Raw genomic sequence first — 13816 nt, forward strand, 5'->3', positions numbered from 1 at the left:
GCACCCGCCCTTCTGCCTGCCCTTCGAGCGCATCGTGCCCCGAGAGAGCATGCTGCTGGGAGATGGGCACTTCCTGCCCGGTGGGACGGTGGTGGGGATGAATCCGTGGGTGGTGAACCGGCACCGGCCGACGTTTGGGGAGGATGCGGACGTGTGGCGGCCGGGGCGGTGGTTGGTGGGCGCGGATCGGTATCGGGGAATGGAGCAGAGTGTTTTGACGGTAGGGATCCAGGATTTCTTTTTTGTGACAAGTGCCGTGCTAAGCGTGTTTGTCTACCAGTTTGGGGCTGGCCGACGTATCTGTCTCGGAAAGAACATTGCGTTGTTGGAGTTGAAGAAGCTGACGGCTGCTCTGGTGCTGAACTACGAGGTTTGTGACGTCGCCCCCTTGGTTTTGGCGAGCGGCCCAGCTAATGAGCATGGTAGACTACGATATTGGATCCTGCGCAGTTCCAGGTAGAGAATCGCTGGTTTTTCCGCCAATGGGGCTTGCACGTAACTATCAAGAGACGATCTTGAGCGGGGGGGTTTTGGAGAACCAAAGTGGCCGTCTCTGGAGGGAACGACAACGGAGTGAAAATAAATGCGGTGATGGATCTGGATGATGTGGATTAGAATGAGGAAAGTAAAAGGAAAAAGAAGGAATCCACTCGAGGGAGAGAATTTTCATGTCTAAGGTCTAGACAGCTCTTGTCCTAGATCTGGGATTTTGTCCTGTTGCCCGTAGCTTACATGGAGCAATCGCACATATCAAGCAATTCACCCGCAGTTAATGCTTTTAAGTGTCGCTTGCCGTATGCCCCATTTTGTCTAGCATCTAATGATGGCCATAGCCCAATGAGAAATGCGTTTCACGGTTTGCTAACCTGGAATACCCAGATTTCAGGGGCTGCAATGCTCAGATCTCGAGGCTCAAGGTGCACATTCATTCCAACATCTTTGTAGAGATGGTGCCACAGGTTCGAATAGGGAATGGCAACACTGATATACACTAGTATGACATAGACACCTTGATCTAGCTATGTACCCTCGTGAATTACACGGGGAAGCCGGGGCTTGAATTTGAAAGCTACAACGCGATGACTTTTAACCACCAGACACAACCGCCATACGTCACCATCCCTCAGTCCCCCCATCACCCCTTGCTTACCCAAGCCAGCCATCTCGAGATCTCTCCCCCAGCCTCCAGACGGGCAGCCCCTCCCCATAGCCCCTCCCCCCTGCCCCTCCCCCTCCCCATCTCCATCCAAGCCGCTCCACTCTAAGCCACCAAATCCTCACACCTCCCCGACGGCGGCACGGCCGACGGCCCCCGATCCACAAACTCCCCCGCCGCCGGCACCACCAAGCCCTGCCATCCTGCCTTGACAATCGCCTCATACCAATGCTCCGCCATAATCCGATACCCCTCCTCATCGGGATGGGTCCCGTCCGGCAGACGCGCCAACGTCACCCCCCGCATGCGCGGCGCCAGCACCACCTTGTTCTTGTTCTTCCCCTGGCGGCGGCGGTTGGCGGCGGCGACGACGCCCGGGATGCGCGCGTTGTATTCCTCGATGAGGGCGTTGACGGTGGCGTTGGCGTTAGGGATGACCTGGGCGACGACGAGGAGGGCGTGCGGGTTGTGGGCGGTGGCGAAGTCGATGAGGTGGGCGAGGCGGCCCGGGGCGGAGGTGACGTTGACGCCGAGGACCAGGTTGACGGTGCCGGCGTGGAGGAGGATGATGTTGGGCTGGGAGGGGGCGGGCAGGGTGAGCTCCGGGTGGCCGGCGGTCAGGATCTCGTCGAGGGTGTGCAGGTTGAAGGCGTCGCTTTCGTTGTTGTCCCAGTCGCCGTTGCGGACGGAGCCGATGAGGGAGACGGGGTTGCCGTGGGTGGAGAGCAGACATTGGAGGTCGCGGCGGTACGAGTTGCCGCTGGGCTCGTTGTAGCCGAAGGTGATGGAGTCGCCGAGGGGGAGGATGCGCAGGGGGGCGCCGCCGGCGATGGGGCCCGGGGAGAGCCCGAGCCAGCCGTTGAATACGGTCCAAAGGATGTCGGAGAAAAGCATGATGTTCTTGCGGTTACTTGCTACCTGGCATCTCAACTGCCGCTGTACGGGATCTGTTTGGAGTTAAAGGTATCTTGTTTCGGAACATCCTTGCCCCAGGGGCTCGTATTGATGTTTAGAGCTTCTTGTTATGTAGCGGAAAGTATAATGCATTGCATCTGGCCTGGCCCGGTTCAATTGCTTTCGGCGAATTTTATGGGAGGATGAATAGTCGCCGGATTTGTTGTAATTAGTGAAGATGTGTTTCGGCGATCATGCCGCATTTGTCTACCATGTGTGAGATGTGTAAGTCAAACATCTCAGTTCCAACTTCCAAGACACCCACCTAGGTTCTCAGCCAAGCAGGGTAATTAGGTACAGGCGAGGGGTGTTTCAGGTAACTACCAGACTTCGTACGACGCGTCAGATCGATCATGATATATAACCCCGCCTCTATGGTTTGGGTTTTAGCAGTGGTGTCGATTTAACGCGCTTCAGGCACCTCGATCCAAGGATCTCGCTAGGAGCAGAAGAAGGAGCTGAGAGAAAGAAAACGGTACATCTGAGTTTGTCTCGGGATGCAAATCGCGTTGCGAATCTTGAGCTTACCTACCTAAGAGAGCGAAACGCAATGGGATAGTTTTGACCCATCTAAGTTGCATAGGCTCTCCCAATTCATTCATTCTATGGCTATATAATTAGTAGCTAATGTAGATAGGTAATGTTTGTGAACGAAGGGGAGGGAAACCGCCGTAGGTCCAATAAGCCCACCCGAACCAATCTCGTAGGTGCCATTAATTATGTCGCTCGGGGTCCCCCAAGGCTCACCCCTTTCCCCCGTTCTCTTCATCCTCTACATTTCCTCATTATACAAGCAGCTAAAAGACGAGCACCCTCACTTGGATATAACAGGGTTTGCGGATGACACCAACCTCCTAGCATTTGGTCGAAACCCCGAGGCCAATGTCCGGCAACTAGAGGCGGCGTGGGAAACGTGTATACGATGGGCGGACAGTCGGGGGATGAAGTTCGCCCCGGAAAGAGCGAACTCATCCATTTCAACAAAGGGCGACGGCAGTGGACCGAACAGGTAAACCTTGCCAACCCAGGGGGAGGCACTAGCCCCGTTGAACCAGAAGGGTCTGCCAGATTCCTGGGAGTCTGGTTGGACTGGAAACTCAACTGGAAGGCTCACCTGGTGGTGGTGGAGAAGAAGCTGAGGACCCAGAGCTATGCCCTGTCGAGAATCGTGGCAAAGACGTGAGGAATGGGGCTAGCCAAAGCGCGAGAAGTGTACACAAAGTGCATCCGGTCGGCGCTGGCCTATGGCGCATCATCGTTTCACATCCCCACGGATGTGGGAGCCGAGCCGGTAAAGAAAGGCATCACTAAGGCCCTCGGGAAGGCCCAGAATAAGAGCTTGCGGATTGTGGCGGGAGCCTTTAAGTCTACCCCCATCCGTAACCTCGAGACAGAGACATGGGTACCACCATTGGACTTGTACCTAAACAAACGGCTTGCAGATTTCGAAAACCGACTCCAACGACCCGATCTGGACGACGGTCAAGGCGGCAAGAAGACGGCGGCGAGCGTTGTCCTCACCGCCTGCCGCAAGATACAGCAGAGACTTAGCTCGAGGAGGGGCAACAGGGGCCGACCGCGAACCTTGGGACCTCAAGGGCCTACGGCGGTGGAGAGAGCCGCGGGCACGGTAATGCGCTGGACGGGGGGAACCGTTGATACGAACAGGGTAGTAGAAGAGGCTTGGAAAGCGAGGTGGTTAAAGGAACGGGACGGCAGGGTAATCACAAGGCCGGCGGACGACTTTGACCATCAGCAGGAGACGCTATTCCGGAACGAAACCCTAAGGAGGCACGACGGTCTCAGCAAGGCGAGGAGCTCACTGCTGATTCAAATCCGGACGGGAGCAATAGGCTTACGGGACTTCTTGTTTACACGGGGAGTCCCGGAGGTTCTGACTCCTGCCTGCGAGTGTGGCGAGGGACGAGAGACTGCCGAACACCTGGTAGTGTGGTGTTTGGCCCCACCGTTGACTAGAAGATGGGAGAGAACTGGAATTCGGACACGACGGGACCTTTACTCTGTTCTACACGGCATCAATCCCACGACTGCACGGCTGGCGAGGAGAGTTCTCGACTGGCTGATGGACTCGGGGAAGCTGCCGATGTACAACTTAGCCAGGAGGCTTGAGCTGGAAGCGGCGGCCTGAAGCGCCCCCGTTCGGAGGCCAGGAGGCCTCCTCTCTTTGTATACGCAGACTCACCAGAACGCATCGTTCCTTGATTGTTGGTATGGGTTTTTCACCCGGCCCGGGAGGGCACGGTTTTCCTGTACACTAAATAGGTAGCTGAGGGTCCGGCACGCCCTAGGGCATAGCGGAGTATGAATAATAATATATAGCGCCGGTTCTGGAGGGTACTTGAAGGGAGCCAGGCTCTCTTTTTCTCTAAAACATAGGATAATAGCACATTTTATCATTGAGAAGCCTAGACTCTCCATTATCAAAGGCTCCCTATACATAGTGGTGTGCATCCCACCGTCCCCATGGCGTCGGAAACTGGAATGGATTGTCCTCAAGCGAAGAGCCGATCTGCGGGGTTAAACAAGCGAGATTCGCCGAGCAGCATGCACTCAGTGTTTTCGAAATGTCTCTCTGGGCGCTGGGCGGGGTGGCCAACACTGTGCCAGTATCACCAAGCAAATCGCAAATGAGCATGCTTAAGAAGAGTCGAACGCTTTAGCTTTGGTGTTCTCGCATCAACCGGTATATTGAATACAAACAGGTCAAGAAGTGAGACATAGACGCTAGAAAGACGGGCAATGCTCGAGGGGCAGGCAAGTGGGTGATGAAATAATTGAACTAAAGATATTAATAGTTGGTCACTCAATATTCACTGCGGTTAGTGGTCCAAAGGGGGGTCGCTTTGTTCTTGGTCGCTGTCACATTGAGCGAAAGGACATCCTTCTCCGGCAATTGAAGCCAGGACCCTATATACAATCTGACAGTCGCGGTCGTGTCAATGGGTCCTCATCACAACACTCCAAATAAAGCCAGAGTATCCCAGGGCGATTTGCTGTTGCGTAATAGTGTGTCGCAAGCCAGCCGAGTAGAGTTACATGATCTTTTGAAGCAAAATCTCGAATATCGAACTTTCAAGCGTTGATTATGGAGCATGGGGGGGATTTGCCGGCCGATGGCCAGTGTGAAGGGAGGATGTCAAGGCGACAGCCGATCCATGTATACATACATGGAGGGTTAGTTAGGGCTAAAACGATGGGCCTCAGAAGCGTGGGCGTCAATGTATATGAGGGACGTCGCCTCGAGGTCGTGTATACCTTACTAATAATGCATTTTTCTGATCTGATGTCTTCGGCGTTAATTGAGGCAAGGCTGGAGATAATCGGCGAAAGTACAGATAGGAAGTCGATCACATGAGAGACGGGAGATTACGAAGCGTAACCGCTTTCCCCTACCGATTGGGGAGTTCAAGTGTTGCAAGCGATAGGACTTATATTGTGGCGTTCCAACCGAGGCAGGTTACATACCTAAGTACCTATTTTTGCCCCAAGTTAATTCCCGGATATTCGCCGCCCCTCCCTGCTCACTCAGTATTCAATAGTCTCGCTTGGGGAACCTCTTCCACGCATCCGGAAATCCCGCACCGCGCACAAAGTCCCAATGCTTGGTCCACGTCATGGGCTGGTCGCTAGCCGAGTCGATCATGGCGATGCCGGCCGTGAGAAACATGTGCTGCTTGACGCGGAACTCGGGCCGGTCGTCGTAGGGCCGCGAGAGCTCCTCGGACAGCGCCGTGGAGCGTATCATCTTGGACATGTGCCCGTCGTCCTCGTGGTAGCACGCCCGGTCGAACACCTCGGCCCAGCCCTGGTTGGGCAGCTTCGACCGGTGCGCGCACAGGTAGTCGAGCCGTAGTTTCGGTGCCCCCATCCCTGCGTACGTCATCATGAAGACGCGGCCGCTGTACTCGAGCAGGCGGGCCTTTTGTGCCTTGGTCATTGAGTCCTCCCGTAGGAAGGAGGCATGGCCGATGCTGGCGGTCAGGGCGTGGAGTAGATAGAAATCAAAGGTGCACTGGTACGGCGGCAACTGGGCACCGGCCGTGATGTACACTGCGAAGTGTTAGTTCTTGAGCGTCATGAAAGTGCTCTTAGTAACGCTGGGCTCCCCGCAGGAAGTTCTTAAAACATACCGGCCGCGTTGATGAGCTCTGCCGTGGTTCGCTCAAGGTCGTCCGGATCTACACGCCACCGCGCGGCGAGACGAAGCAGCTCCGGCTTGGCGTTGGGCAACACGCCATCCCTGGCGAGCTCCTTGTCCATGGCCCAGCGGCCTGAGTGCTTCCTCGTCTGCGTGTGGAAGTCTAGGCTGGAAGCCGTACTGATCTTTGGGTCCGCATGCGCCATGTCAATCAGGTCGGCCAGCGGTAGAGGCGTCTCTAAAGCCTGGGCAGCGAGCGCCTCAGCCTCGCTGAGATACTCGACATACCACATATCGTGGTGCACGGCGGCCTGTGCCAGCCCTTCGGCCAGCAGCAGGGGCTGCCGGAACTCAAGAGCGAGGCCGATATGGATCAGCCCATGCACATAGCCTGAGGTGCCCGGGGGCATAAATGTCAGCTTCCTTACAAAAGGTCATACACGCCTCAATCCTCACCCACCCGGACCAGCCAGCACTTACCCATGTAGATGCGAAACATCATGTCGTTAGCAATCTTTCCGCCCCCGACTAGATACTTCTGCAGCACGGCTTGGTAGCCCTTCCGGTTGATCTGACCCAAGAAGAACTTTTCAAAGTTGCGGAAGTTCTCCTCGCGGCCTAGACATTTTGTGAAAATCACGTCGTCTTCCAAGTCCAACACGAGCGGCTCCACGATAATCATGGCGTCCCGCATGTAGCGCGTGTTTCGCTGGTGCTGAGAAATCAACACCTCCGGCTTGGCTCCCAGGGCCCACAGCGTCAGGTCATGATGGGCGATGTGGTTGTGCAGATATACCTTGAGTGCTTGATGAGCCTGCGAGCTGCTGGGAGGGACTTTGTTTTATGTATCGTGGGATTACCTACACCCATGTGGTCCTCGGTAGTGAAGAATATATGATACTTCTCATTGTTCTCCTTGAGAAGAGCCGTAGTGGTTGCAGCGCTCTCTTCCGTCAAGTTGGCCGCGTGAATGAGGCCAGGCGTTTTGGCCGCATCGATGATGAACGTGTCCGTCTGGAGCATGTTGGTCAGATTTCAAAGCAGTTCTGCGTTTCGAATGCTCGATGTTAAAGAAGCAATGGATAGATAACCGGCGCAAGTCAAGAAGTTAGTTAGCTCTGGCCTGGCTTTCTTGTAGCGCATTAACGTCTGAGTTTCAGATACAAGAATCCCAACATTGCACTGTTTTACACTTCTCATATAACTAGATACCTACCACCATAGGGAAAGGGTCATGTGGGATGGGGGTTTGACTATAGCCGTAATCGGCGACTTTCTCGTCAACTTTCTGCGATGATCTGACATCTCTTGCCTTGTTTGAGACAAAAGTGGGTTGCTTCATCCTTGTATTCGTAATTGTTTAACTGTTTGCCCCCGGTGATGCTTTGGGGGCTGTTTTGCGTTGGAACTTGGGGGCGGTATTTTAATGAGTTCTCCTCCTTGAACTGTAGCGTTTTCCTATTTGAACTGTAGTGGTCCGTGCGCAACACTGCAAAACGTCGGCTAATTAATTCTGCCGCTTGATGCCTGCCACACAGCATCACAGCATAACACCCGAAGCAACGTTACGATTCCACAACGGCGCAGTGAGAATACCCTCATTTGGGCATCGAGAATGGATTATTTAAGTGCTGATTTTTTGATTTCAGGTTTTCTTATTAAATATATGTCATTGCGCAGTCTGCAGGACATGGAGGAGTTACCGGCTTCACTCCAACCAGAGGCTGTCTTGACAGGGTCTCCTTATGGTGCACCTGCACCACCAAGCATCCCGCCAGGCCACCGTCTCCTCACTGGCCCGGCTTACGCCTCCTGCAACGAGCTCTTGCTTGATCTGAACTTTTAGGGGAAGTCCTATGGTCTGGGATTTGTGAAGAGGCGAGCTTCGAATTGAGAGTTTTGCGTATTTTCCTGAATCAGGGCTTGAAGAACTTCTTGGTATTCGTGCGTTCTGCTGGATGAAAATGGTGACTATTGGAGCGAAGTTCCATGATTTGTCTCCAAAGTAGGGCTCCGAATCATGCAGCTCACCGCCTTCCCGTTTTGGCTGACGCACGGACCACTACAGTTCAAATAGGAAAACGCTACAGTTCAAGGAGGAGAACTCATTTTAATTATCATGGCGGGAAGCTCCGGGTCGCTTGGACCGCCTGGTCCATAGAAATCAAAATGCTAGATCGGGGAAGGCACTAGCTAGGCAGTGGGATATTGCGCACTGTGTCGAGATGATGGGAAGGGGGTTCGAGGAGCTGTGGGGTTGGATACCTATTAGGAAAAAAAAGAACTGGGAAAGTTTGATTCAGGGGAATGAACCATCCACTCGGTTTTCCTGAAGAAGCCACATTTCCACCTCGGTAATTGAAGCGCTTATCATCTGTTCTGGGCGATTTATCCCTTGCTATTAGATGGAGCCTTGAATTTTCGGGTGGTACACGCGACAGCAAAACTCGCGTACCTAGGCGAGTTGGTAACTTGAGGCTCGTTTGAAATTAAGCTTCTCCTTCGACTGGGCAACCTCTGGCGTGATCTGACCCCCAATGTTGCATTTCCCAACTTCTCTTTGCTCCGAGAATCAATTAAGTTGTCATTTCCCCCAGCGACCTAAAAATTAGACACAAGTTGCCGCAACACAGATACTATAACTATTACACAGACAAAGGTCTATGTAGATGTGTTTCTATGAGAATGGCCACTCGATCTCTACCAAACGGTCATGGCCCCTTTTTATAGTTGTGCAGATACCTATCCATCCAAGTATGCACAATGAAGTTCCATTAGCCGTGAACCGAGATCCTGCTTTCGAACTCAGTTCGGAACTTGGAGCAATACTTTTTTACAAGCATCAAATACATCAAATCTTTGAGAATGCAAGCCTCGTTAGTGTCTAATAGAACCAGGTCGCAAATTCTCGCAGGTTGGAGAACTTACCCAAAGTCGTGCTGGTAACGCTCAGGAAAACTAGTCGGGACAGCTGCTCGAGGGGCGTTGCATTAGCATCCGTACGGAGCGAACTACCCGAGGGCATGGAAGGGAGACCATGGAAGGTCAGGATCGGGAAACTAAATAATTACTTGGATTCAGGGGGTCGGAAAATTGCCGAAGCTCCTCCTCTACCTCCTTCTCCTTGCCTAAGCGTGTTTTGGACATGATCTGAACTCTGGACGCTCGCAAGCGACGGACTTGCTCGAAGAGGACGAGGCGTTCGGAAAGGGCTGCCGCGGACTCGACACCTTTGAGTAGAGCACCCAGCGCCCCGGCGTCCTCGATGGCCTGGTTAGCACCCTGGCCTCCAAAGGGAAGCATCTGACAAATGTTTAGTAACCTAAAACGTGGCAACAGCGAAGGAGGCAGTTCTCACAGGGTGGGCCGCGTCTCCGACCAGCACAATCTTCTGCCGATGCCAGGTAGAAAGGGGGTCGTGAATGGCCAGCGGCCAATCGGTGACGCTGGGCGCCACTCTGATTTTATCGCCATGCCGTCAGCAAACTAGGTAGGTAGATAGATACCCAATGCTGCTCTCGCGGAGTTGTTCTTACTTGATGATCTCTCTCAAGCTGGGGCGGAATAAATGCCCAAACTCACTCAGCATGAGCGCTTTTAAGTCACCGAGAAACCCAGCAGCGCGTGGCGTTGCATCGCGAGTCAGCCTTGCTTTAATACTCACTAATCGAGTATTCTCCGGATTTCGCTCACCCTCTGGAGCACACTCCTGATGCGCCGAATGGATGCCCACAAAATTCTGCACCTGCCCCCTATTCCACGGTGAGACACACAAAACTCAACCCAGACTCCGGAGAAGACCACCTCTTTAAACCTGGCGGAGGAAGACCGCCGCCGGGAGGAGCCTACTCGGGGGTTGCAACTTACCCTTGACAGTCGTACCATACTAGATGTCTCTCCGACTCGTGCGTAGTATCCGCAAAGACAGTCGACCCCTTCCCCTTGACCTTGCGCAGCTCGCGGAAGTGCGGATTCCCCTCCAGCATCGACGTAGGGATGAGAAAGCGGAAGGCACTCAGACCGGAGGGCGTCGCACGGGCAGCGTCACGGCCCTCATCCCCAAGCACCACACCACGAAGAACCGAGTGCAGCCCATCAGCGGCCACCACCAGATCCGCCCGCAGAACCTCCCCATCCTCCAGCTCAACCACCCCCTTTTCCGCATCCCCACCCACAACACGCACCCCCATCCGCAACCTCGCCGTCCCCATGCCCACCCCCCTTCCACCACCACCCCTCCCAGTTTCACCCCCACCCCCAACCCCGTCTCCACCCCCCTCCCCCGTCCGAGTCTCCCCCACCAACAACCGCATCAACTCCCCATGCAAAATCTGCCCGATGCACCGTATGCAACGGCGCGCCAAACCGCTCCCGCGCATCACTCAAATCGGTGCGCGCCAGCGCGGCTAGCGAGGCCCCGTCCAGCACCTCCCAGCACGTCATTTGGTCGGCGCGCGCACGCGTGTGGTCGAAGCCGAGAAAGGATAGGACGTGCTCGCCGTTGGGGGTGAGGAGGAGGGCGGCGCCTGTTTGGGGGGTGGTGAAGGTAGATTTTTGGAGGACCTGTTTTTTTTTTCAGGTTGTGAGTGAGTGAGTGAGTGAGTGGCGGTGGGGTGTTCTCTTGCGGGAAGGGGGGGGGGGGGTTTGGTGGTTTGGTTCAGTTTCTCTGGGGCCTGGGGAGACTACCTAACCCTGCCGCCTTGTGGTATGGTATGGAGTGTCATGCCATGGCTGGGTAGGGGTGAAGGGGGAAAGGGGATTTGGCCTGACTGACCTGGACCGAGTGGCCGGCTTGCCGCAGGGCGATGGCGGTGCAGAGGCCGCCGATGCCCGCGCCGACGACGATGACTTGGAGAGGCATGTTGGGATCGACAGAGTGTTTGGCGTGAGGGAGCGTTCAGTGCCAGAAGTGGCGCCTTCGAAACGTACCTTGGAAAGGTACTAGTTAGGTAGATAGGTCCATGATGTCTTTTTCTCAACTCGGACCATCCAGTGCGGCAGGTGTCAAAGTTCGACACCGAGTCATCGACAACGGCGCCAGCGGCATCCCCCCGAGCCGCATGAAGCACGTCATTGTCATGATCATACCCCATCTTGTCATACAGTTTAGCCGGCACCCTGTCGGCGAATTTTGCTCGGCGATTTCTCGCGGCATATTTTTTTGTTGTTTTGCACTTCTATCCAAAATCCGACTTTACCCGATTTCTTTTCTATCCGATATACGTTGTAACTGCCGGCCTTTCTGTAATCCTCAAAGGAGCCGATAAGTCCGATGATCTGGAAGGGTGGCGTGACATGCTCCAGGCATTGTATTAACCGGCGATAATGGCCACACGGGTTAACTACCTTTAGTGACTCGGACCACTGTTGTCGGCACCACACTGAACCACGAGGTAGTGATAAGGTATCTTGTCTTTTGTATCTTATCTCTAAAGTAGGTATGGAAAAGGACGAAATCAACCCCCTCCCCCTTCCCTGCCCCTGAAATGCAGGTAGAGGCGGGGCCGCTCAAAGTGCTCGGCGAATTGGCCCATACACAACAACAACAAGAAGCACACATCTATTATTGCCAGGTGTAATGCATGAACCATGTACATACTTTACAATACAAGCCGAAAGAATCTACCCGCCGCTATCAGCTGATTAGTGTGTTGGGTAAAACAACCCCGGTATGAGCCGCCGTCGCCGTGATGCTCTGGATGACCCCTGATATCCAGCTCCGCCCCTCTTTCATTGTCCCTCAGCGAATAGCCGCAAATCCTCCTTCATCAGGCCCATGATGTGTTGTAGAGCGTGCAGCAGAGATTCGATATCCTCGAGCTCCAAATTTTCCGGGGTGAGCGAATCTCTGGATGTCTCTGTCGATGCAGTGTTGACATTCCCGTCGATGCTGAGAAGAGATTCCAGAGAGGCGCTGCTGCTGGTTCTGCTTCTGCTCATGTTCTCGGATTCGCTGTATTCCGAACCCGACCTCGTGCATTCCCACAGATAGAGCGACGCAGCCTTGATTTCCCGCAGGGCGCTGCGGATGGCCAAACTAATGACTTCATTTTTGGTCTCCCCCGTCAGCTGGAAGCTGCCGACACATACTCCTATGTCGGGGACCCCGGGGGTCCCGTGGGCCCCGGGAAAGCGTTGCCACGTTTCTGCAGCGCCACCCGGCATATTATCGGTGCGATAGTAGGCTGCGCGGAGCCTCTGGACCGATGAGAGCAGGACGCGGATGCTCATGGCGAACAGCATGAGCACATACCGGTTGTTTTCTTCGCCCCTGCACCTCAAGCACCGCATGAAACTGTCCCAGGGGCCCTGGGCCAGCTGGACTCCGTGCAGGACGCTGTCGACGGATGGGCTGGCCGCCTGTGAATCCCGGAGGTCTTCCAGCTGATACACAAGCCTGACCTGCTGCCGAAGACACAAACATTCGGGTACCCCCGTTAGAAAAGCTCTCGGAGAAAATACCGGGCTCTGTGAGTTTGCCACGCCTGTGGCAGAGCTGGCTGATACGAGGCTGTTGTTGGCGTGTCTTTTGCGACCGCCTTGGGACGAGAGAGGCGCCTCGGAAACTGCGGTTTGATGGCCAGGCTTGAGTGGTGATGGCGCAACAAGGCCCTATTTCAAAAATCATTTCTTGGTCAGACCCACTACCACGAAAAGAGCAACATGTTTTGATGTGCGTCTTACATGGTTGAACATGGCATCCATGCCCGAGCCCTCCCCAACACCAATTGACTCCATCAGAGAAGTCAGGTCTGGGCTGAAGAGTGCCTGGGGACTGTGGTCCGGGACGAGGCTCTGATGCGCCGACGCGGTGTCGCATGCGCGGTCCGAGGCAAAGTCGAGCAATTGCCGCTGGTCGTCGTTCCAGGGGAGGGCCTGCTGACCGTCGTCGTTTACAGGCCCGGGCGCGGGTCCGGGTCCGGGTCCGGGTCCACGCTCGGAGACGGCTTCCCCATTGCTCCCCTTTCCCTGTTGCAACAACGTCCGTTTGTTCTTGCTGCCCTTGGGCCGGCCGAGGCGATTTGTGACGCTGTAGACACAGTTCGACTGAGAGACATGGCATGGCACGCATGGGCTGCCACCCGAGCACTTGATTTTGCACTGGTGGCATGTGTCGCAGGCAGAGCGCAGCCGGCCGGGCGGTTTTGGGGGCTGCTTCCAGGCCTTGTTCCGTGCGACTGCCGGCTCTTGAACGTGGGGTGCTGGGCTTGGGAGAGGCATGGGTAGGGCCAAGTATTCCGGCTGTCGGTTTGTGGTTCCTCCCGAAAGCGCGGCGGCCCGATGGATGGGGAAGATAGGGGTCCGACTTTAAGAATTCCATCTGCGCCGCATTCTTACAGCGCCGCAAACCCGCAGAGCAACCTCCTTTAGGAAGACTCCTACTTGTCCCGTGGGGAGTGGTGGGCAGTGTCGCATTGCGTGTCCGATCTGACAGGCGCGCGAGATTCAAGTCCGGGCTACTCGCTAATTCACCACCGTTTCTAGGACATCAATCTGTGCTTACATCTACAGGTGTGCATTTAACTGGCTGAAAGCATCCGCTTACT

The 13816-nt window shown here is 54.9% G+C and overlaps 5 protein-coding genes across 5 annotated transcripts; 1 reads left to right on the forward strand and 4 right to left on the reverse strand.

Annotated features, from left to right (window-relative positions):
• Positions 1-1261: 1261 nt before the first annotated feature.
• Positions 1262-2050, reverse strand: CHGG_08795 (uncharacterized protein; the record flags this gene model as incomplete). Its single annotated transcript, XM_001226721.1, has 1 exon — positions 1262-2050. The coding sequence occupies one exon, from the start codon at positions 2048-2050 to the stop codon at positions 1262-1264; it is 789 nt and encodes a 262-aa protein (XP_001226722.1).
• A 779-nt stretch (positions 2051-2829) lies between these two features.
• Positions 2830-4259, forward strand: CHGG_08796 (uncharacterized protein; the record flags this gene model as incomplete). Its single annotated transcript, XM_001226722.1, has 3 exons — positions 2830-3023; positions 3166-3401; positions 3553-4259. 3 exons carry the CDS (start codon positions 2830-2832, stop codon positions 4257-4259), a joined length of 1137 nt encoding a protein of 378 aa, XP_001226723.1.
• Positions 4260-5663: 1404 nt separating this feature from the next.
• On the reverse strand, positions 5664-7292 carry CHGG_08797 (uncharacterized protein; the record flags this gene model as incomplete). The annotated part of the gene is made up of 4 exons (XM_001226723.1): positions 5664-6181; positions 6262-6660; positions 6750-6887; positions 7130-7292. 4 exons carry the CDS (start codon positions 7290-7292, stop codon positions 5664-5666), a joined length of 1218 nt encoding a protein of 405 aa, XP_001226724.1.
• A 1751-nt stretch (positions 7293-9043) lies between these two features.
• Positions 9044-11130, reverse strand: CHGG_08798 (uncharacterized protein; the record flags this gene model as incomplete). The annotated part of the gene is made up of 7 exons (XM_001226724.1): positions 9044-9097; positions 9198-9208; positions 9341-9572; positions 9934-10021; positions 10137-10561; positions 10614-10832; positions 11044-11130. 7 exons carry the CDS (start codon positions 11128-11130, stop codon positions 9044-9046), a joined length of 1116 nt encoding a protein of 371 aa, XP_001226725.1.
• Positions 11131-11999: 869 nt separating this feature from the next.
• Positions 12000-13490, reverse strand: CHGG_08799 (uncharacterized protein; the record flags this gene model as incomplete). The annotated part of the gene is made up of 2 exons (XM_001226725.1): positions 12000-12881; positions 12954-13490. The coding sequence occupies 2 exons, from the start codon at positions 13488-13490 to the stop codon at positions 12000-12002; spliced, it is 1419 nt and encodes a 472-aa protein (XP_001226726.1).
• Between the last annotated feature and the right edge of the window lie 326 nt (positions 13491-13816).

The sequence above is a fragment of the Chaetomium globosum genome, genomic scaffold (genome assembly GCF_000143365.1).
Source record: "Chaetomium globosum CBS 148.51 scaffold_6 genomic scaffold, whole genome shotgun sequence".
Lineage (NCBI taxonomy): Eukaryota > Fungi > Ascomycota > Sordariomycetes > Sordariales > Chaetomiaceae > Chaetomium > Chaetomium globosum.